Genomic DNA, 25,020 nt, shown 5'->3' on the forward strand with positions numbered 1-25,020 from the left:
TGAGATAGATAGATAGATAGATAGATAGATAGATAGATAGATAGATAGATAGATAGATAGATAGATAGATAGATAGATAGATAGATAGATAGATAGATAGATAGATAGATAGATAGATAGATAGATAGATAGATAGATAGATAGATAGATAGATAAAGATATGTCATGTAAATGTGAGTCGCTGTGAATTTCTTAAGTCTTCATATTCATGTTGTACTGTGTGAGTGTGAATGTTTTGAAATGTGGGTGGGTGTGTGTCAGATGTCCTTGTGGACAAAGTGCAGAGTGACTCCATCGGACAGAAATAGCAGCAGTGCTGAATAAAAGTCTGACACACGCTCCAGCAGACAGACGACGAGGCAGCTGAAGAGACAGATAGTCCTCCCTCAAACTCAACCAGGACAAGATAAGAGGGGAAAACTAAATCTTCAAAGCAGTATTGACTAAACTGTCTCACAGCATAACAGCTAAGTTTTCAAGCCACTTATAAACAGAAGCTGAAGATGCTGTGCACAGTCCTGGAGAAGAAAGGAGGCTGTGTGGTTGGAGCCGAGCTCAGTTGCAATGTGAAGGAGGAAAATCCAACTAAGAGAGAGAGTTACACTGCCGACTGGCGCAGCATCAATATGAAGACACAACCCGAGGATCGGTGAGTAGATATTCATATCTGCAGCAAGAAGGGTTTTGATTGGATATTGAATCTACTGGAGATAGAACCTTATAATCCCAACTCGGTTTATGTTTTGTGAGATGGAACCTTTTTATTTTATTAATAACTACTAACAAAATATTTTTTTACAAAAATAACACCACACAGGCATTAATAAACACCTAATGGATCAGATTATGTCAAAAACTCAATTTCGACCAAAAGTGGAGATAGAACCTTATAATTCTAAGCTCACGAGATGGCAGTTTAATTGTGCAGGACCCTTTCAAAAAAGCTATGTTCCATTTGGTAAATAATAATATTTTTTTCTTAATTAGACTAAGACTAAGTAAATTGACTTAATTTTGCAAGTTTTTGCATGCAGATTTTTTTTCAGTAGGCTACATTTCACAAATGGAATTAAGCAAAATGTACTTAAATTTGCCAGTTAAAGTTTGTTCAGTAATTTCTACTTTGAAGTTTCAAGTAATATGACACTGAATTAAGCTTTGCTTTTTCAAGTGTAGACTTTAGAACATCTAAGAAAATAATACAGAATATATTGTGCAGGCAATATCTACATAACAGAAATAATGAGACCTCAATAATTGGTGCTAATAACGGTAACATTCGTTGGATCATTTTTGAGTACGAATGTTTCATTTTGAGTAGAAAATTAACTCCAGATGTCACAAAACAGCAAGTTACAAAACATAACCACAAAAGCAATAATACAACGGTGTAAATACAGTTGGGAAAAATGCAACCTTATTAATTATTCATGGCCTATTTACACTTTTAATTTCTTCAAGCTTAAATTGTGTAGGCCGACTTATAACATATAATTTTCTTCGGGAGTTTTTGGATCATGACTGAACTAACTTATTCAGGCAGAAATTACATTTGTGTTATTTTTCTGTAGTATTTACTCTCAGTGGTGCTTCCCTTTAAAAACTATGAAAAAAAAAATGAAAAAAACTAAAAATAAAATAATAAGACTTGGCAAATTTGTTTTTGCTGTTAAAGCATATATGTAAAGAAAAAATAATGATTATATTTCTAATAAGATGTAGAAAAATAAACTCAAATCAAGAAACATTCTCTAAAAACAAGCCTTAATATCTTGTGCCTCTTTATATATTTTAATGAAAATACACTTTAACAAAATTATTATTTCCAGTGCCGCTTTCATAAAATAATTATGAACACACATTAAATATCAAATCTCCCCTTTCATTCATAATTTTTTCAATTTTTCTCTCTCTACAGCCAGTCAATGCTGATGTCGGACGACTCTCGCCGAGAGACTCTGTCCCGTTATTGGCAGGTCCGTCCTCTCAATCAAGCCTGTCCATCAGGGGTGGTCAGAGTGGGCACTGTGGAGACAGGTGTAAGGGAGCACCAGCTCTTACCCTACAGGAACACTCTGCCCTTGCCCATCTTCAAGCCAGCAGAACTGGGCGTCCGACTGAGCCGGGGAGCCCCACACACCCTGGAAGATCTCCCTCCTGCCCGGGTTCCCGACGGAGCCTGTCCAGACAAGAGACCAGTGGAACAGATCACCAGGGACCTGCCGCCCATCAAACCCATGCGAATGGAGTTTGCCAAAGCACCCAGAGCCCTGGGCCGATCCATGTCCCAGGAGGCCCAGAGGGGCTGAGAAGCAGGAAGACAAATATGAGTTGAAGACTTTATGGACTTTATTAAATGCAGGATGAGACAGAAGGATTGAGCATGTAGAAACAGGTTTTTAGGGATAGTCAAAAAGAACGTTCATTGAGTGAAACCCAAAAATGATGAAATGATGATCAGGATGGGATAAAGAAAAATGATGATCCTGATCATGATCTTGACGACAAGCATAATGGTTTCGTATGGAAATTTGAGGTGTAAATAGTATTTGCTAGTTTTGTATTGAGAATACAATCATAACAGCACCTTTTGGGGTTGCCATTAATTAAATGGACACAGGTTCATTTTTGAGCTCATGTTTATGTTTGCTGCATGCCGTCAGGTTTGGTCATGCAAAAATGTAATGTTTAGTAAAAGAGAAAAATCTTTATTTTTATTAAAACTCAGTTATTTGATAAATAAGAATTGCACTTTATTGACAGATGATATTTGTTGTTGGAAGTATTGATAAATCACTTCAATAAAATTTTATTGGGATAAAATCAAGTTTTGTTTTGTCTTTGAATACAATTAGTGAGGAATTGTTATTGTTACCTTCACATGATGTTACCATCATCGCTGTCCTCGTCGGAGCTCATTTCCCGGATTCAGCATCTGGCTCATATTCGTGATCTCAAACATATTCATTTTTTCAACATCTTTAAAACTCAATATAATGATCGCTGACAGATTCTTCACCAAATCCACCATCAAGTGACAATAACGCTAATATTTGATAGTATCAGTAGTGTATAAAATCCCTGTCGAACTCTTAATTTGAATTAATCTGTGACATCGCTTGTGGGCGGAGTCGGGACATGTACAAACAAGTTCATATCTGCAGCTGTAACGAGACTTTGTTAAAGATGTGTGTACATTCTTGACAACGTAAGTTTCCAATACTGAATGTGTATAAGTAGACGCATGTATGTTTATTCAATGCTATATTGTTGTTTGTGGTGATATTTATGCAAGTAGTTCTGCAGTAAATCTCGGAGCCATTTCAAGTTTTGCTGATGATACTTCCTATTCTTTTGTTTTCTGCCTGCTGTAACTATGATTGAAACTTCATGTCATCATTATGTATCAGACATTGCCACCTTGTGGAATAAATGTGAATTTATTTAGTGAAAAAAATAGATTAAATTATTGTTGTGCAGAAAAATGTAACACTGTTACACCTGGGGTCGTTATTAAAAAATGAATGGGAAAACATGCAGTCTTTTATAATTTTTTCTTGCCATTTTTTATAAAGAACTAAGAAGGTTGATGTCTAACTTTTAAGAAATGAATGAGGAGGAGGCTAGTGAATGATAAACTAAAAAGAAACAGAGAGAAATAAAGTCTTTGGACTTTATTGTGTCATCCCTGACTATATATGTGTTTTAAATGTATGACAGAGTAATGCTTCATATTTTCTTATATAGGCTACTGTATTTAAGTGGTAAAATAAAATCAATCAATCAAAATTGATAGATACCTGTAATGATTCCTGCCTGTTTCCCTTGTCTTGTGTGAACTTTAGCTATTTCCTGTTTTGTGTCATGTTTTGTAGTCCTTTGTAGTTTTTCTAGTTTATTGGTATCCCCAGGTGTTTCTAATTGACCACGACCTCTTGTTATCTTGTTTAGCTTGTTAGTCTCTGTATTTAAACCCTGTGTCTTGTTACAGTGTTTGTGGGTTCTTGATCTTGTTGGATATTGAGCTTGTTCTCTGTGTCTGAGGTTTTTGAGTTCTGTCTAGTCTTTAGTTTATTTAATAAAAGTACTACGGTTGCTGCATTTGGTTTCAACCTACTGCGTGACAATAACAAGCTGAACTAAGTGACAAATCAATTAAAACAATGACAACAAACTAAGGGAAATGCCGCAAACTGAAAAACAAGTCCTAGCGTTGTGTGAGTTCAACTATAATCATATATGTTTTGAAATTATTATTAATATTAGCAGTTCTCACAAGGATGTGTTGTTGATTGGGAAATACAAAGAGGAATGGCAGTCAGGCAAGGCTCAACTACAGGTTATTCCAGCATTATAAATCTGCTTGTTTTTTTACGGTAATATGTTATGACAGTGACCTCTTCATTGATTTCACAGTGAAATCGTTAATAATACATTTTCAAATCCTGGCGTGACACAAGAGACACTGTCTTCTTCAAATGCATCTATCTCTCTTTTTCTTTCCATCTGTCGCTTCATTTCTCTTTCTGAATTCTCTACCTCACTTTAATTAAAATGTATGCTTTTATTCCAGTCATAATGATAATTTGTCTCCACTTGCGCTTTTGTCACACTGACAACTGTTAGATATTTTTAGTCGAACAAAGTGAGCCAAAGAACGAGAGACGAACAGAATGAGAGGGAGGAGAGGTGCTGGTGGCTTGTTCTCGTTCTTTCTCTTGTCTGTTTTCTCAGCTGCTGCAGATGTCACCGCATTCTTCCATGTCGGCTTTGGAAACTCAGCTTTAAAGTTTATGTCTGATTATTTGGATATTACAATAATTGTGAGATGATTTTGTATGATATTATGATATTGTATGTAGACATTCATTTGAAATGTATGCAAAATATACAACTGGAATTAAGATGCGAACGTTCTGACAAGTTTTTTGGGTTTTGTTTTGGTTTTTTTGATACCGATACCAACAAAGATGCAATTGTGAGAAAATTTAAATTTTAAATTCAAAATTTTAAATTTGTGCAATGTACAGTTACTGCACCCCAGAATCAGTGTGTCAGTGTTGTTTATCAGAGTACAACTTTTTTTTAGCTGCTTGCTGGAAAGAGGCTGATGCTCCAGGGCCTCATACAGCCATAATCCGAATCTATGAATGCCTTTCGAGCTTTATAATAACTAAATTATCAAAATGAGTTTGCCCAAGTCTATTTAGGTCTTTATCTCATGATTCTAGGAGAGACAGATTTGATTGGAGCATCACTGTTCATCCTATCTAATCACCAGCTTGAAGAGCATGTCTGTCCATGTGCTGTTTTGGGGAGGTGGGTTGTCAGCTGATCTTATTTCGACCCCCATCTGTCTCTTGGAAGCTTATTGGTATGAAGTGGTATGATCTTCACCATTATGTGCCAGTATCCTTAATGTGCTTGAGCTCTCAGATAACCCGCATAACCGATTTGTGTTGCGAGTCATTGCATGGCAACACACACAGAGAGATAAACACTTGTTTAGAGAGAGTGCTGTAACAAAGCTTTCAGGACCCACATGTAAAATGTATTTGAACGATCCTGAATGCACAATTTAAAACCTATTTTCCTTTCTTTTCAAGAGTTTGTGAGACCATAACAAACAACGTGACTTCTGTTCCTTTAAATAAATGTTCCCCATGCTTAATACAACTAGGAGACTGTATGCTTAATTGGTGTGGTGTGGAAGAATTATATTGCATAAGAGGGCAAATCTGATTGAGACACACGCATCAGTCATCACAGCAACAGGCTGTACAGACACACACAGCCTGTAATCCACACCAATGGGCAACACTACAAAATGGGAGACAAGGCACAAGTGATGACAGTGCACAGTGTATGTATAAAGGGCAAAAGACCACATTACAAAACACACACATTCTTCTAACATACACACAAGACTAATACACGACTGGCAGTTTAAACCAGTCACTGTGACTTTGACATGTAAGACGTGTAATAAGACGTGTTCCTAGATCAACATCTAAACCTAACCCTGTCCATATCTTATCCTTAAAATCAGATGGAAATGATGTGTGAATAACACTGATGCACCTAACCCTGGTTGTGAGTCTAAACTTGACATAAACTGTAAACTTGGATTAATAGGTCTACCTCAAATGTGATTGGTTGATTGAAATTGTTCCTGAATGTTGATCCAGGAACATGTTGAACTTCGTGAAATCATATTCACCAACAACAAACCCCTTGTGGATTTGAGAGATAAAAATATACACACACACCCTCTTGTGGTAAGAGTAGGTATTTCTTCACGGAAGCTGGTCTTGAATTGCACAGCAACCTCTTTAAACTGGTCATATTGTGTAAAATGTGTGCCAGCATTTAAATACATAACATATTTTTACTGACTGTTGGAGATTAGATTAAATGTGCATTTCAAAACAGACCTGGATTGTTTGCTGAAACAAAACAATAGAGGGAGTCTGTACTTTTATGATATCGCTAGAATAGAATCTGAATGCATCCGTCAAATAGAAATATTTGTGTCAAGTGCCAACACCAGGCTGAAAAGAGTAAAAACAAAAACAAAACAAAAAACAAGGTAAACTGAATTTTTTAAATACTTTGTTGATGGAAATAAAATAAAATATAACTTCTACATGATGTTTGTGATATAGGCTACCTGACCAATATTAGAGAAATGTTAAATCACAGTGAACTCACACTAAACAGGATGAGAGTTTATCACAGTGGTCTTGTAATAGTGAGTCCTATAGGCCTTTCTTTGCTTGTTAATTTTCTAATACTGTTAAGTATGGTTACAATGTTTATCTGTGCTTTATGCTTAAAAAGGAGTGTGTTTTATGGGCATTTATTCATATAAATAATTCCGCTTGGCATACCAGCGTGATGACGTCATCGCGTGCGTCGCATAGTAACCCGCGCACGCGCCAGTGGAGGAGGAGGAGCTGAACCAAGCGGCAACCTCCCCGTCTCCCTCTTGAAGCCAATACGGAAGTGAATTAAACTGCAATTTCTCGAGTGGCCGCTTGAGGCAGGCTGCAGAAGCGAGTCAAATCTGTATCTCCCCCATGTTAAAATGCCCAACTTTACAGCAGAAAAAAACATGTTTACAGCCTGGAGCAAAAAGTGGCTTTGGTCTATTGAGCTCATTTTTCCCTTCATGACAACTGTGAGGGGGGTGAATTTTTTTACAACTCATCTGTTTAAATTATATTTAAGCCTTAAAGTTCTGCATAATTAAGGGCGTGGCCACTTGAGTGACAGGTGGATTCATGCTGCCGCTTTCACTGCTAGTCGTTTGTCTGCTGTCTGTTAGCGTCACCCTCAGCTGTGTTTCTGCTTTTCCGGGATTATTTCATACAATTTAATGCATGTATTATACCTTCGCCCGTGCACGCCGTTGGATTCCGTCGTGTTGAGTATGGTGAGAACAACCAGCGCCGTGTTTCCAGCTGTTTCCCTCGCATGCACTAATGGATGTCTGATGATTTCAGCGCGTTCTCTCCGTCCATGCAATAGATGCACACCCTTGAATGAGCGCGGATTTCTAGTTCATTTACTTGAAGTTCTGAGGTAACGTTAATATTTGGTTTGACCCATCTGAGAGGCGGCCAAAATCGGATTGTAAAATGGACTGAATTAAAGCTCTTTACGAACTTGACGTGAGATGCCGACTGACATGTGTGCTTGCCTTGAATCACTGTCACATGCACAAGCTTAGAGCAATATTGTAAGTAACAAATACATTTTAACTAGCAGAATAATAATGCATCACAATGCACATAGTTGACTGCTTGTATGTTGTGAGAAATGTGTGATCTGTGTTAATGTACTTGTATATATGCTCTTAACTAATTGCCCCTTGTGAGATTAATAAAGTTGATAAAAAAAAGTAAAGTAGTCTCACTTTTAGTTACGTCTTAACTATTATAATATTTCGAAGGGCAAAACATGAACTTTAACCATTGGCTTTACTTTTTCAATCAGCTGTCAATTCAGCGGCAGTAGCATAGCATTAGCACCTCAGCTCCACCCGCGTCCCGCCTCTTTGCCCATTTTAATTTATCCGGTAGTGACGAGAGGTGACGCACTGCCAAGATGGCGACGGTCGGCCCCGCCCACTTTAGGCCTCAAAATCGCTCTTCAGAAACCTATGGGTGACGTCACGGACACTACGTCCATATTTTTTACAGTCTATGAGCTGAACACGCAGCAACATTGAAAGCACAAGTCCTGATTGTTCTGGGAGTTGTGGTATAAGTGTGTCTCTGATCTATTCCTGCAGTAGATGGCGGTAATGCTCTTTTTAAGAATGCGAACCGCCAATAACCTCAAAGAAGAAGAAGAAGAAGAAGAAGAAGAAGAAGACGCTCCATTAATAGTAAATGCAGAGACGAGAAGCAATCACAAATGCGTCCTTCTCTTCATTGTCTTGTCTTTAACAGGTAACTGCAAATAACACCTCCGATTTAAGCATGAACACACTGTTAATAATATTGAACGAGTTGTGCGTGTGTTTAACGCAGCTGTTTTGCTATAGGAATAATGTCATATGAGCTTGTCACGTCGAGCACATGGTTAGCATAAATGCTCCGCGATTAGCGCCAAAAGTCCGCCAAATAAGTGATTTAAGTATAAAAACTGTTCTAATCCATAAGGGGTAATATGGTCTAGTGTTATAAATCATCCTTAGTTTATAAACGTGGTCGTTAATCGGCGGTTATGTCTGTAAACTGTAATGTGTTACATTTTAGTGACTGTAGTTGAGTGAATTTCACGTGTCTTGTCATTCAATGTAACATGCAGACAACAGACTTGTATGTGTTCTAAATTGAGAAAAGGGAGTGGATTCGTAATGTATTTTACATCATCACTCATATTATTGTTTAGATAAAGGGGATATGTGCTAAAGTTAAAGTGTTTGCTTTGTATATAAAAGTTATCTATTAGGGTGTCACTTTGGCAATTGCAACCCTGATTATGCAAAATGTTTACAGCTGTAATATGCATGTACTTTTATCCATTAGTAGTAAATGCAGAGATGAGAAGCAATCACAAATGCGTCCTTCTCTTCATTGTCTTGTCTTTAACAGGAGTACTACAGTCTCACATGGTAAGGCTCACAGTTTGAGTGCTCAGTGAGTGTATTGTGACCTCACATTGTGACCATAGTAAGAACAAACAGGGATTGCAGTAAGGTTACACTTTTAGCTTGCTGTGACCTCGCATTGTGGCCATAGTAAGAACACACAAGGAGTGCGCTGTAAGGTTACACTTTTAGCTTGCTGTGACCTCGCATTGTCACAACATCATGAGTACCCTGGGAGCTGAAATCACTGTGAGATGAAATTGTTGACTGGGATATAGGCTCTTTGCTATCATCCAGACATTTGTGATGGTTACTCCTCTGGTACGCTTTGTTCTTTTCTGTTCATGACAATATATATATATATTATATATATATTATGAACTGCCTTAATTCTACGTGGATTCAACATGGTGGCCATTAAGGGTTGGACATGGTCAGAAACAATGCTCAGGTCGGCCGTGGCATTTAAACGATGCCCAATTGGCACAAAGAGGCCTAAAGTGTGCCAAGAAAACATCCCCCACACCATTACACCACCACCAGCAGCCTGCACAGTGGTAACAAGGCATGATAGATCCATGTTCTCATTCTGTTTACGCAAAATTCTGACTCTACCATCAGAATGTCTCAACAGAAATCGAGACTCATCAGACCAGGCAACATTTTTCCAGTCTTCAGCAGTCCAATTTTGGTGACCTCTTGCAAATTGTAGATCACTTTTAAATCACCTTTCTTTCCCATTCTTACTTTCAGTTTGGAGTTCAGGAGATTGTCTTGACCAGGACCACACCCCTAAATGCATTGAAGCAACTGCCATGTGATTGGTAGATTAGATAATTGCATTACTGAGAAATTAAACAGGTGTTCCGTTCCTAATACTCCTTTAGGTGAGTGTATATCTAAAATGTGAAATGGCGAAACACTGCACAGACTCTGTGATCTCCCTCGCGTAATATAGCACACGTACATCTGCAAGATGTCCGTTAAAGATCACTTCATGTGGAAAGCATCTGCTGTTTACTAACATCTGATAGACATCTTTAAAATGTCAGTTTAACATACATTCTAAATCATTACATCTTAAAAATCCCAAAATGTCCTTCGAAAAAAGTAAGGGTATAACCCCTGCATCCTGGCAAATTTTGTCCCTTGGCCTTTGTCCATCATGGCTTGATTGGCTTCATCACTGTCCCTGCACCAGTAAGCTAGTGTGTGGTGGGTGTTCTAGAGCAATATGGCTGCCATTGCATCATCCAGGTGGTGCTGTACATTGGTGGTGGTTGAGGAGATTCCCCCCTTCTATGTAAAGCGATTTGAGTACCCAAAAAAACGCTACACAAATGTAACAAATTATTATTGTAATTCTTATTATTTGCAAGTGCATGTGAACTTGTGAACTAAAGACAGAGTGACTACCTCGAGAAGCTCCTCATACGATCTGTCGTCACTGAAGTGGAGCGCTCAGAGGCAGCACATTTAACATCCAGCTCGATCTTGTCTGATATATGTGAGCCTGGAGGGGAGCACTTTGATGGGAAACGTCTCACAGTGCTCACACTCTGTCCTCTCGAAGGCTGATAGGACATGTCTTTCCCCAGACATTCGAGACAAAATAGATGCGTCATCGATCGTCATCTGAAATGGGCCGTGAGCAGCAGGGATTTCTTTGACTCTCTCGACAAGACTTTTTTCAACTCTTCTTTTGTGAGAGTAAAGGAGGAAGAGAGTGAAAAAAAATTCCTGCCTGACAAAACTAACTCCTGGCTTGGAGATAAGCGAGACATTTTTTTGAGTGCTAACACAATGCGGTTCTAAAGATAAAGGAAACTGATGATCGCACCTTTGACACATTTCTTTCATAGCGCATTCCAATTACGTCACCATCAGAGCTCATTTAAGCCAAAATCTTTGGCATGCACGAGCTTTTGAAAGGGAACTGTGGCCCTGTGGGTGATGATTTGTTTGGTTTACTTCATACACCGGGGCTGCGTTCCAGTCCACTTTTATTGTGCGTTCCATTCGACCGTAAGTGGACTGCGAAGTGGACTTCACAGAGTATTTCGCCATCTTAAGTGAGATTCCAATTCGAAGGGAACGAACATGTTAAGTTCGAAGGGCACTGCAAACGGCATAGAGAATAAGGTAACATCGATACATCACTTCACAGGAAGTCAGTGAAGTCCACTTCAACTGATATACCGTGTTCAGGGAGTAGGGAGCAGTGAACACTGTGTAGGGACCCTGTCGAATGGAACGCACCTTTAGACTTACGAACTTCCCTAAGCACTTACGCTCGGAGGAATCCCTGCCGCCATTTTGAAGTGCATTCCACTTCGTGTGAACGAGGGAAGTTTATATGGACAGATACTCGTTCCCTCGATTTAGACCGAGGGAGCGAGTCTACTGTGCACTTCAGGCATCTATATGTCCCACAATGTAGTACAATTGTGACGTAACCACAGAAAGTCAATCACCACCACACACTCTATGATATATTAATTATAATTTATTTATTTTAAAATAACCCAAACACACCTATATACATGTGGATGCTGCATTAAACAAATTCTTAGGGGAAAAAGAATTATAGAGAAAGAAAGAAAAAGGAAAGGGGAAAACATTTAAATGATAAATCAACTCATAGCTGATTCAAAGTGATCAAGGGCTTAGGTCGGATCTTTCAGTTCAGCTCATTGTGGTTTCCGCCAGTAGTGGGCACTCGTGCAACGCAATCAATGACGTACATCCGAGTGAACGAGATGAAGGGAAGTTAGCGAGTGAAGGGCATGATAATTTTGGACTGGAACGCAGCCCATATCTAATGTTGTATCTCAAGCATGCTTTTTACTCACATGTCTCCTTGGTGACCAGAACACAAGGTGGTCATTCTTGTGAAAATCAAATCTCCGCAAAAATACATAACATGTTTTTGTGATTTTTTTTTTTCTTTTTGTTGAATTACATAACAGGACAAAGCAATTTAATCATTGTGCATAAAAGGTATTTGAAAAGTAATAAAAGTGAATTTTCTTAAATATCTGGATATACATTTCTCTTGGTGTGTGTGTGTGTGTGTGTGTGTCCGGTGTGTGTTTGTGTGCTACCTTTCCCTGTTCATTTCAAAACACAGTTTGGTTGTTTTGAGATTTCACAATTAGGAACAAACACAAAAGACTATTAATTAGTTCTTCAAAACTTTATTTAAATACAGAAGTGGCATTTGCGCATTTGTATTGCTTTATGTTAATTAAGATTCTCTGGTCTCTCCCAATATAAGTAAAATGTGGCTTATATACACAGCCGTTTAAAAAGTTGGGGTCAGTAAGATTTTGCTTCTTCATGTTTTTAAAGAAGTCTCTGATAAAAAGTCCAGCCAAAATTGTTATATTGTGATTATTACCATTTAAAATAACCATGTTTTAATAATTTGTCAAATTTATTCCTGTGATGCAACGCTGCATTTTCAGCATCATTACTCCTCTTTAGTGTCACATGATCCTTCAGAAGTCATATAATGTGATGATTTGCTGCCCAAGAAACATTTCTGATTATTATCAATGTGAAACAGTTGTGCTGATTTGTTTGTGGAAAACAAGATACTTTTTTTCATGATTCATCGATCAATTTAAAATACATTTTACTAACCCCAAACTTTTAGTGTACTGTTTAAATAGTTTATACTTTATAATCAGATAAAGATTACATTATGCCTCGGTCTTCAAGAAAACAGATAAAAGGAGAAAATAAGGGGAATGATGGACAATGTGAGAGAAAGGGAAAAAAAGAGGTGACTGTGTGAGCCCAAGCTGGATCCAGCAGAAGTGAATGAGACAAATCCAGGCTGGTTGCTGCTTATCTGAGAGCTGATCCAAGACTGGTATTCAGACACTCTGGCGTACACACCAGGAAAATTGGGTAGTGCACATCCTTGACCAAAACTCACAATGCCAGACTGAATCCACTGGGAGCCGTTCTTACTGACCAATGGACCTCCAGAATCTCCCTGCATTGATAAACACTTAATGTTAATATCTCTTGACAGTATATACAGACAATGAGTGATATATGACGTGAAACTGATATACCTGACATGAATCTTTGCCACCCTCATTTACTCCAGCACATAGCATGTTGCTTGTTATGCTGCCTCGATAGGCTGCATTGCAAACAATGTTGCTCACAATTGGTATCTGCACCTCTTGCAGTGTGTTTGGAATAGAGGTGTCTATAACATAAACCAGTGGAAATTTTCTTGCGACACATTATTCAAAGTTTTGAATCGTTGACGTGTTTGATTGAACTGACCTCCATAATTGAGTTTACCCCATCCAGTGACCCAGCTTTCTGTACCTGCAGCAAACACACTATCAGCAGCCGCCAGACAGACTGGCCTGATATAAGCAGAGAACGTGACAGAAGAGGAGAGCTGGAGCAGTGCTATATCATTGTTTTGGGTAGTTGGGCTATAGTTGGGATGAGGGATGATCTGAGTCACTGTCTTGGAGAGCTCAAAAGGGTTTGAGCCCGATTGGAGCTGGCGTCCCAGATAGATTTTTACATTAGATGCGGTGATGCTGGTAATAGAGAACATAAATCAGTTTTAATTCCTTTATCTGTCTACATATGAAGCGTACCCAGTAATATAATACATCATACCTCCTGAAACAGTGAGCTGCGGACAAAACCCAGTCTTTATTGATTAGACTCCCGCCACAGAAATGGCTTGCAGTTGAAATTCGATGAAGGCTTACCTGCCAGGGCCAAGACCCCACAACTGCATTTTGTCCTCCAACAATCTTGGTGTTGAGGGGGGCTTGGCCACACACTAAAGAGAGAAAAGAAGATTGTTGGAGTTAAATCCCCTGAGATCGACAAATCATGATCCAGTTACTTAAACATTCAGGTTTTCTCAGTCATTAAGAGTGTAGAATCTTACCGTCTAACTGGCAAAGTGAGCCTGTAATAAGAAAAAACAAGGATATATTTAGAGTTCCTAAACAGGTTTGAGATTTAATGATCATTAGTTTTCTCTGTGTTACTTTTCTTGGACGTGCATATTTCAGTCAGAACTGGTTTGCACAGGTTATGCAGATGTATGCTAACCAAACTGAAAAACTGGTTGTTTGAATAGTTCCCTTTTCTTTCAACATTATCAAAGAATTCTAAACATGACAGACTTCCTTCTGTGGAACACTTAATTAGAGTCCTTAGGTTACTCCGACCAACTTTGTACTGAATAAAGTGTTGTTGTTTTTTTCAAGTTTTCCTCAAAAGAATGATTTGTTCTGAAGTTGGGGAGATAGCTAAGAAGAGCAAAGTTAAGAGTTTTTTTTACTTAACAAAAATTATTTTCATGATTTATCAACTTTTTTTCTTTTGTTTTCTTTTGTCAAACAATCTTTGGAGTTTCTGTTGATTAAACCAATCTATTTGTTTTAAAAGTTTGTTTATTTTTACAATTGCTATTTCTCAATACTTAGGCCCCGTTTACACAAAGGGAAAACAGTTTTTATCACAGAAAACGATTACTTCTAAAAACTCTGGACAAAGTGGAGATTTCTGAAAACGGCGGTTATGTGTTGTCGTGTCAACTGGGAGAAACGGCGTTTTAGGGTTTTAAGTTCTCTCTTGTCGATTCTGAGGATTCTGATTGGCTTGCATGGCTTTAGTAAACATGGCCTTAGGGTCTCCTTTTTAAAACTCACAACAGCAGTCTGTGTAAGCTAAACTGTGGACTATTTATCATTGCTTTGGCACAGAATGCATTCAGTGATGACATCTTTTCATTTGCATGCATTTTTTTCTCACTTAGACACAAACACCACTAAAGCATTAATCCAAATTGCACATTTCCATACCCCTTTCATAACTGTTCAACTTAAGTTCAAAACCTGACACACCACAAAAATTAAGACAGAAATTTGCAACATTTCTACAATAATGCCATGTTATTTACTGTTTCTAGTTTCTACTATTTAATTACTACAAGTTTCATTACCATCCATTCTACAGCGGAACACTTGAATAATTTTGTACTTTAAACATGGACTATGTAACATAAACTGGAGTGAATTATAAGCAATTGAGAGTGTCATTCTTGTTTGGTAAAGAAATTTTACATAAGAAAACACTGAACTGAATATTTTAGGGCAACCGTGTAACTTAAGTCAACCAAAAACTCGTTTTTTTTCAGTGAGGGACATATTTAGTAGTAGCAGTTACATCATAAAAAGTATCTGTACCATAAAAACTTTCATTATTTTGTGATTAGACTCCTAAACACCTACTTTCATTCTATTAAACATAACAATTAAGACACAGTTTGTTGCATTTTAGCATTTTAAGCAGTCAACACTTAAAAATTACAGACAAAAATTCTTTTTAAAATGTGTGTCATCTGAAATCAAATAAATGCATGCTTAGAAAAATAATTCTAACTGTAGCTAGCTATAGCTAGTTTTTAATAAAAAGAACATTTGTTTGGAAGGATATGAATTTTAGGTGTTACAAAGAAAATAATAAATGTGTTCTACATAATTTAAACAATTTTACCATTAAACAAGGTTGTTTTAAGATCTGGCAAGTTACTTACCTGCTGAGAAGTATGGCCACTGAAACAGACACAGTTTGACCCAATGTCATCCTCATGTTCTTGTCTGTTTCTTTTACTGAAAATAGACACTGAATGTCTAATGACAAGTAAAACAAGTGCTGCCACATTCAATGGGACCCTGCATTTATTTACCTCTGACACACCTTATTTTCAATTCTAGCCAGTGTTTTTGTAGCTACACGCCCCGCTCACCTGAATACTTCTATAATGTAAGTGGAGTTGCTAAGTTAAATGCCATTTTGACACATACTATTGTTGGCCAGGTATAATGAAAGTTTACGGAAGCTTGTTAACTTGTTTCTCTGAATTGTGAGATTAAAAAAATACCTTTAGGCCTATCACCAATTACCTTTTTCATTTTTTTTCTCGTGACGGAAACATGTTTCCATAACTATGCGAGTGGGGTTGAGTAGCCTATTGTGGATATTATGTTTCCACTAGATGGCATCAGTCTCAATCATTGCAACCCCCCCTTCCCCAAATGCCGCGTGTCTGTCCAAAAGAGGGTGTCCCGTTTGTTATTTTGGCACTCCTCGAATCCTCGATGTTATCGTCAGGCTATAGCAGAGAAAATTGCATTTAAAATACAATAATAATATTAACTCAGGGAGAACTATACGTCAAAACAAATCTCAAAATAAATTTCATATTTTTTCATTGTACAGTCTACAGGAGTGCACTGTAGCCTACTCCAGTAGGCTATACGATACTCAAAGGGACACAAATGAAAGGAGTAAACGTGATCAATGTGCTTCTTGTCTTTGGCCTGTCCCGGGTCAGGCCAGAGCAATTCGTCGACATCACAAGTAGGCTAATATTGTCCCTTGCCCCCCTCATTCTCCTCCTCCTCCTCCTCTTCCTCTTTCTTGCCCTCCTCCTCCTCGTTGCCTATATCTCGCATATGCCCTCGTCCTCTTACAATTGTTTCTTCTCTCTATTCTCAGACTTTCTCCTTTCCACCTTCAACAACCTCTCAGTTCAGTTTGCTCTCTGAAATGGCTAATATTGGTTGTCACATCATTTGAAACCGGTTGAATCAGTTTTGAGTGGTTTTGTTCAATCAAATGACATGTGTTCTCTATTTGTATATGATTGTTGCCACTTCTGTTTACCAGTAGCCTATGGATTAGAGAGCAGAATGTGTTTTGAGAATGAGAATGTGTTCAGAGTTTTGCTGAATTAAAGTCTAAGTGAGATCTGCAAATTGTGTTTTGTGAAATTGTTTACAGTATTGACAACAGACTCCACAATTAGCTAAATGAGTTCAGGCAACTGAGAACTTTGTTCAGCCAATGGATTTTAGTGTTTTAGCAATTGAGGAAAAACTGTAAATTGCAGGCTGACAGTGTAGGCAACTCTACTGGATAGGCAACTTATTCTTATGATTTGAAAGAAAGCAGCTCCCCCTACTTACCCCCCAATGGGCTTTTGACCTTTTATTTGATCTCAAGATGAAAAAGATTTGGTTAGCTACAAAAAAAAAAAAAAAAACAGAACTGCATCTGAATTTCTACGAAGTTCTCCGCTGAACATCGTTCTAAACTCAGGGGTGCAGAGGGGAAGTGGCGCAAATCGAAAGATCCTATACAAACCTTGGTCTTTATCAATCCCTTCTCACTTCCTTCTCTTCTAATATCTCTTCTGCCAAAATGACTTACTATCACAACAAAATTAACAATTCTTCTGACTCGCATGCTTTTCAAAACCTTCTCCTCTCTTCTTAACCTCCTCCTTCATAAACCCTAACAGCTGACAATTTTGCCACATCCTTCCTAGATAAAACAACTACCATCAGCGGTCAATTTACCAATCCACAAACTGACACACTCATTTTTACCACAAACGCATACATTATACCATCCTTCTCTCTACTTTCAGAGACAGAAGTCTCCAAACTCCTCCTTTCCGATCACCCTGCACACACTGTCCGCTTGATCCCATCCCCACTAATCTACTTCAAGCCATTTCTTCTTCAATTGTACTTACACTCACACACATCATAAACACTTCTTTACACACTGTACCTTTTCCGCAGCTTTTAAGCAGGCTCGGGTAACACTGCTTAAGTAACCCACTCTGAATCCAGCACATATGCAAAATTACAGACCGGTATCCCTTCTTCCATTCATCACGAAAACACTTGAACGACTTGTTTTCAACCAGATCTCTTCCTTTCTTACACATAACAACCTCTTGGACAACAATCAGTCTGGTTTTAAAAAGTGACACTCAACTGAGACTGCCCTGCTTTCTGTAATTGAAGCTCCGAGACTGGAAAGAGCAGCTTCCAAATCCTCATTTCTCATCCTGCTGGATCTGTCTCCTGCCTCCAGATCCTCGATCCTAAAGATGAAGGGCTCTCGGGTTCCGCACTTCAATGGTTCAAGTCTTACCTCTTAGGTAGGTGCTTTAGGGTGTCGTGGAGGGGTGTGGTGTCTAAGACCCAACATCTAGCTACTGGGGTGCCTCAGGGTTCAGTGCTCAGACCACTTCTTGTTTCCATCTACGTGACATCACTACCTCTCATTCCAGCCTGACGATCCCACCATAGCTGTTTCTTATCTCAGCCTGTCTTACAGACATCTCTGGATGGATGAAGGACCACGACCTTCAACTAAATCTTGTGAAGACCGAGCTGTGGTCCCGGGCCAACCCAACACTTCATCACATTTTTTCCATTCAGCTAAGCTCATTTTCCATAACTCCGTCAAGGTCATTCAGGAATCTTGGGGTTGTAATTGATGATCAATTGAACTTCATAAGACCACATTGCTAATTGCCCAGTCATGTAGATTTTCCTTGTATAACATTAGGAGGATCAGGCCCTTCCTAACAGAGCATACACAACTCCTTGTTCAAGTGCTTGTTCTATCCAGACTGTACTATTGTAATGCTCTCCTGGCTGGTCTGCAGCTTCCTCTCCTCACAAACCTCACTGCTCCCTCCTAAACTCACTACTTCAGACTTATGTGCCATCCAGAAACTTACGCTCTGCAAGCGAATGTCGTCTTGTGGCACCATCTCAAAGAGGCAAAACATTTTCTTTCTCCGACCTTTACTGTGACTGTTCCCTGCTGTGGAATGATGGTTAAAAATTTGGATTGGATAAAAAGCGTCTGTTAAATGAATAAATGTAACTGTAAATGTAATGAATTTGTGTCACGTTTTTGACATTTCCTCATGTAAGTTCCAAATGAAATAGTACGCAAGATGAAAGGGAATGTTAATAATGCTTTTTAATGTTGTTGGGGTTTTTTTAAACACTAAGAACTTTTCATAGTTTTCAGAGAGTGAAATTACAAATGGTATAATCTGTACCCTCATTATTCAAACATTCTGAATAAAGGGCACATGTTTGTTGAACTTCATTAGTGCACATTCTATTAATGTAAAAAAAAAAAATAGCTCAATAATAAGAGTTTCTTTCCAAGAATAGTATATTGACAAAATAACAATATACCTGCTCTCTTTTTAGAACTTGTACAGCACAATTGTCCTCTTAATCAAACCCTGAGAATAATCATTCAAACAATTTCTCTGAAGAGATATATAGGGAGCATATGAAAGGAATAATGGAGAATGAGAGAGAAATTGAAAATAAAAGCAGGTTAGGTTTGCTTCTGAATCCGCTGGAATTGAATTCGACAAATCCAGGCTGGTTGCTGCCCATGTACGAGTTGATCCAATCCTGGTACCGAGACACTCGGCCGTACACACCAGGATATTTGGGATTGGCACATCCTTGACCAAAACTCACAATGCCAGACTGAATCCACTGGGAGCCGTTCCTACTGACCAATGGACCTCCAGAGTCTCCCTGTATTGATAAAAACATTTATATCAGAAAATATACAGTTAACTGTTAAAGTCACCATGAAAAATTTACAATAAACTATTCTTATTTTTATGGAATATTGCAGTGTTTATTATTACTCGTCCTCTTCCGCTTGCGGCGACATCTCTTCTCTTCTCTAATGACGTGTTTACTGGCGTTTCACTAACATGACATCACAGCAATAGCAAATATCACTTCAAATATCAAATTAAAGTTTATCCCCCGTGGGGTTTAAAGTTAGACATATCGCATTAATTATATTTGACTAAAATGTTTGTATTGAAATATTTAACACTTTGTATATTCTAACAATGATAAAACTGTACTAATATGAGACAGCTGAGTCCGATTATATACTTCCATATGAAGAATCATGTGAAAAATGCTACTGCAAAAGAGGAGTGTGTCTGAATTTATAGTATTCGACAAACAGTAGGCGGGAGTGCATATTCGACAGACTGTTTACTATAGACCATTTCACAAGATGTAAACAACACTGGTCCAGAAGCACTTCCTGTTTCAGTTTTTTTACACTACATAAAAGCTGGGATAAAATACAACCAACAGAACATTTAAAACTGAATCAAAAAGTTAAACAAACATATTTAAGATGTTTTCTTTACATGTGAAATAAAGAAAACAGCTACAAACTGAAACAGGAAGTGCTTCTGGACCAGTCTTGTTTACATCTTGTGAAATGGTCTATAAAGCCACGTGATACAGTAGGTGTTTTGAATAGCAGTGAAGAAATGCAACTGTCACTGAAGTAGCCATTGTCCTAATTGATTTCATATTAGTGATTGTAAAATAGGCTATCTATCTCAAATGTGAGCGTGACATATTTTTGAGTTTCAATGTTTGGGCTTGGTTCATATTTTTGGGCTTGGTTAATTTTTTTTTACATTTAAAAAGGTTCAAATGGATGCTGTACCTGACATGAATCTTTCCCTCCCTGATTTAGCAATCCAGCACAAATCATATTGCTTGTGATGCCACCTCCATAAGCATTATCACAGTCACTGTTGCTCACAATTGGTATCATCACCTCCTGCAGTATGTCAGGAATCTGGGTGCCTGTGACATAGATGAGAGGACGATTTTAGTGTCATTTAATAGCCATTTAGAGTGAATTTTTGAGCTTTACAGTATTTGCAAGTAAATTCACCTCCAGCTTGTAAAAGGCCCCATCCAGTGACCCAGCTCTCTGTACCTGCAGCAAACACACTACCAGCAGCCGCCAGACAGACAGGCCTGATATAATCAGAGAACGTCACAGAAGAGGAGAGCTGGAGCAATGCTATATCGTTGTCATCGCTAGGATTGTCATAGTTTGGATGGTTAATAAATTGAATCGCTGTCCTGTATTCCTCATAAGGGTTTAAGCCTGATTGGCTCCGACGTCCTAGGTAGATCATAATGGTACCCATGGAGGAGCTGTGAATAGACGAACTCAGTTTTAATTCCATTGTGATCAATTTCAGCCCATTCTCACCCCCAAGGCGTCACTTAACTGACGCCTTGGAAAGCATTTGGACATGCTTCAATATCTGACGCTTTAGGCGCCCTTTAGCGTCAGTTAGATGACGCCCTAGGATCGCGTGTACCCTACCCCCACCCCACACCTAAACCTAACCAACCCGGTCTCATCCCAAATCGTCATATAACTGACGTTTTGGGACGTCTTTTGACCATACGTCAATATTCGCCTTTTTAGGGCCCCCTTAAACGTCGGTAGATGAGGTTATGGGATCCTAACTCTACCCCATACCTAAACTTAACCCTAAACCTAACCCGTCACCTAACTGACGTTAAAGGTAAAGCGTCACTTGTATGACGGCCCGGGATCGCCATCTACCGACGTTTAAGGGGGCCCTAAAAAGGCGGATATTGACGTATGGTCAAAAGACGTCCCAAAACGTCAGTTATATGACGATTTGGGATGAGACTGTGTTAACCTAACCGCGTCCTCTAACAGACGCTTTCCTTTAGCGTCAGTTAGATGACGCCGTAGGATCGCGTCATGTAAGTGACGCTAAAGGGCGCCTAAAACGTCAAATATTGAAGCATGGTCAAAGGTGACGCCTTGGGGTGAGAATGCGTTGTCAATTTATAATTGTGTCTTGAGAAGTATGTACAGGGTTAGTTCACCCAACAATGAAAATTATGTTGTTATTACACTTTCATTTATCTTCGAAACACTAATGAAGATATTTTAAATAAAATCTGAGAGATTTCTGTCCCTCCATTGAAATATTCACTCTGAAGCTTCAAAACATTCATTAAGAGAATGAATAACAAATCCATATGATATCTTAGCGGTTTAATTCAAGTCTTCGCAAAATTTGCTGCCTTAAATTTCCAAGTACAATTAAATTGGATGTTAATTTAAACTTAAATTGCATTAAACTGTCTTTGAAACTATTTGAATCTTGTTTTTTTTAATGTAGATGACTTAAGCAATATAAAACATGTTGTCATAAATTATTTATCACATTTTTTTTTTTTAGAGTGTTTGATGATCCGATTTAATTTAGGCTTTTACATGTCAATGTTAATCAGCAAACGTAGAGCAATCAGATTTGTTAAACTGAAGCTCAAGCATACATGCTTGACATGAGCATCTCTAAAATTTCATTAAAAATATCTCCATTTGTGTTTAAAAGATTAACAAATTTAAACTTGGGTGAACTAAACCTTTAAGCTTCAATTTCATACCTTTGGAAGCAGTGAGCTGCAGACAAAACCCAGTCTTTATTGATTAGACTCCCGCCACAGAAATGGCCTCCAAAATAGTCACTTTGAATGCTGACTTGCCACGGCCAAGACCCTGCCGTTGCATCCTGTCCTCCAACAATCTTGTTGTTGAGGGGAGCTTGACCACATACTGATTATAGGAAAGAAAATGTGGGAATTTCCAAATAAAATGCCCAAAAGCAATGTGGAACAAGAGTGTTATGGTCATTATATGACAACTTACCATCTAACTGGCCGAGAGAACCTATGAAGGAGACAGATACCAGATATAAACAGAGCCGATGAACTGGTTTGTGTTACCTGAATGCAGCCTCACTGTTCTAAATATACCTTTTACATAAATGTGTTGACAGGCACATTGGCATGAATCAAGATAATATACACGGATTATAGCCACATTGTTAAAATGACCCATTGTCATGGCATGAAAGTATTATTTAATTTGTTAGTCATGTGAGATAAATTAGGCCTGTTTCGCATGTGGTGGGCGTTCCCCTTTGAGTGTTTTTCTTTTCTTTTTACGTTAGAAATTTACATATAACTGCGATCAGAAATAAACTATGGAATTTTATATCACTAACAAACACTCAATTTAAGCTATACATTGTCCGGAGTCTGTGAATGTTTAAGTTGGATGTTGAGTCATTTGATTAAAGCGTTTTCGTATGGCTATAGGCTACATGTTCCTTTTTCCTCTTTGAAAACAAAAGAGGCCTAACTGTGCAATTTCCAGACATGAAAAGGGTTTTTCCCCGTTGCATGCGTAGCCAGCATCTCAGCATTTCAGCATAGCCTATAAGTCTAAATTCAAATTGTGTGTGTGTGTGTGTGTGTGAGAGAGAGAGTTACAAAGGTTTTATATAGCAACAGCATTCAATTGTCTTGTCAATTTAAACATTATTAAACATACACTTAGACTTTATCTACCTGCGATGTTGAGAAGTATGGTTCCAACAACACTCAAAGCTGTGTTCAACTTCATACTTGCTCTGTTCTGTGTTCTGATTGCAGTTTTCTCTAATGCCCGCTCTCTAATAAGATGTACAGTAAATCAGATGCTGTCGTGTTCGTTGAGATTTCTTCATCAAGAGTCTCTGATCTGTCTCTGTTGAGATGCCTTTATTATGTATACACGCCCCGTACCTTTACAACTTTATGGATTACTTATTTTATTGAGCGCTTTTCAGTTCAAAGTCACTTTACGCGTAACACATAAGTGTTCTCTAATTTGATTTATAGGCCTATATGTATATAGGTTATTTACGGATTTTTTAATGAATAGAAAATTCAAAAGAACAGCATTTAATTGTAATAGAAATATTGTGTAACATTATAAATGTCTTTACTCTTTTGGTCAGTTTGGTAAAACAAAAAATCTCACCTAACCCAGAAAAAGTAATTATTATTCATGCAAAGAACATATTTGGGTTGTGTTTCGAAGATAAAAGATAAAAGTTTGCTTGTGAGTTCATTAGGGCAAAGAGGATACATGAAAGAAGGAGAGTCATGAACAGTAGAACAAATAGCCTATGTAAAGAAAATACATCTGAAATACACATTAGAGTTTAGTTAGTCTCTTCCATTTGATTATAAAAATTGTTATGCCTATGGAGGACAAGACAGTCAAAATTGGACAGTAGCCTATGTGAACCCTTCACATGTGACTAAGAAAAAGTCTATTTACCAGATCATCCCGAAGAACATATGCTGAAATCGTTCTTTATTATTATTTCTGTGCCTGTCTGAGTGGAATTTTTATATTTCACTAAAACGTTCTCGATGGTGACTGCTTGCTCAGTGATTTACCGGTTTTACTACAGTGGACAAACTGTTTCGAACAAAGGAAAACATTCCCTTAATTCTGATAAAAAATAAATAAATAAATAAATAAATTAAACGAAACTGTGAGATAAAAGGTGGTAGGCCTACAAGTTACCTTTTTAAACTTTTTTATGTGGCAGAAACAAGCTTCCATATAGCCTGGAATAATTACTCCATTGTAAAGTGAAAAGACAACAGTGGACCCAAAATGATCATTTAATGTCATATAATGCTCTCTTGTATATGTTTATATGAATTGTTTCCTCAATTACATCAATCAACAGTCTGTTTATGAAAATTACCAAGTTCAGTGGTAATGAAAATTTGTTCATTGATTAGGCATACATCATATTTATGACCCATGGCCTCAGTGCAGTGCATTTTTATGTCCCCAATATTTATTTTTGGTTAAATATTCATCGTACTCATTAGTGAGTAATCAATTTAAGATGGTTACAAATTAACTTAACGTTGACACCTCCATTACAGAGTTCAGTGGTATATTGTATCAGTGAAACATAGCGTAGCCTAACAACATTAGTCATTCCACATGGCTTCAGTTTTTTTTTGCCATGAACGGATTGCACCCCACCAATACATTTGCTCTTGAAGGCTGTGTGGATATTACCATAGGGATATTATCCCCATGCATGCCTTTCTTTAAGTCCCCCAGTTTGTGACGTCAGAAAAACCAGCGATTTCAAACCCCGTTTTTGAGACTGTCTTTGGTTCGCTGCAGTTTTAAGAAAAAAATACTAAGCAATGGTGTTGACTTCTGAATTTGCACATGGCAAAAGCACAAAAACACTAGGCTACATATAAACAACATTAAAAACTAGATTTTTACCACAGGGGGACTTTAATAAATTGAGGATATCTTATGTCCTTTCATATTCT

At 37.9% G+C, this 25,020-nt stretch overlaps 3 protein-coding genes across 3 annotated transcripts; 1 reads left to right on the plus strand and 2 right to left on the minus strand.

The window, feature by feature from the left end:
* Positions 1–316: 316 nt before the first annotated feature.
* Positions 317–2,813, plus strand: tcap (titin-cap (telethonin)). Its single transcript, XM_039685741.2, has 2 exons — positions 317–649; positions 1,919–2,813. The coding sequence occupies exons 1-2, from the start codon at positions 504–506 to the stop codon at positions 2,307–2,309; spliced, it is 537 nt and encodes a 178-aa protein (XP_039541675.1). The 5' UTR covers positions 317–503; the 3' UTR covers positions 2,310–2,813.
* A 9,468-nt stretch (positions 2,814–12,281) lies between these two features.
* On the minus strand, positions 12,282–15,850 carry LOC148981999 (trypsin-like). Its single transcript, XM_089128417.1, has 6 exons — positions 15,696–15,850; positions 14,037–14,065; positions 13,757–13,925; positions 13,406–13,674; positions 13,186–13,325; positions 12,282–13,103 (listed from the first exon to the last, which is right to left on the minus strand). The coding sequence occupies exons 1-6, from the start codon at positions 15,818–15,820 to the stop codon at positions 12,819–12,821; spliced, it is 1,017 nt and encodes a 338-aa protein (XP_088984543.1). The 5' UTR covers positions 15,821–15,850; the 3' UTR covers positions 12,282–12,818.
* A 3,081-nt stretch (positions 15,851–18,931) lies between these two features.
* LOC120489138 (trypsin) lies at positions 18,932–23,393 on the minus strand. The gene is made up of 6 exons (XM_039685789.2): positions 23,230–23,393; positions 22,526–22,546; positions 22,264–22,432; positions 20,714–20,982; positions 20,480–20,622; positions 18,932–19,530 (listed from the first exon to the last, which is right to left on the minus strand). Exons 1-6 carry the CDS (start codon positions 23,282–23,284, stop codon positions 19,234–19,236), a joined length of 954 nt encoding a protein of 317 aa, XP_039541723.2. The 5' UTR covers positions 23,285–23,393; the 3' UTR covers positions 18,932–19,233.
* Between the last annotated feature and the right edge of the window lie 1,627 nt (positions 23,394–25,020).

This window comes from Pimephales promelas, chromosome 3 (genome assembly GCF_988280905.1).
Source record: "Pimephales promelas chromosome 3, fPimPro1.hap1.1, whole genome shotgun sequence".
Taxonomy (NCBI): domain Eukaryota; kingdom Metazoa; phylum Chordata; class Actinopteri; order Cypriniformes; family Leuciscidae; genus Pimephales; species Pimephales promelas.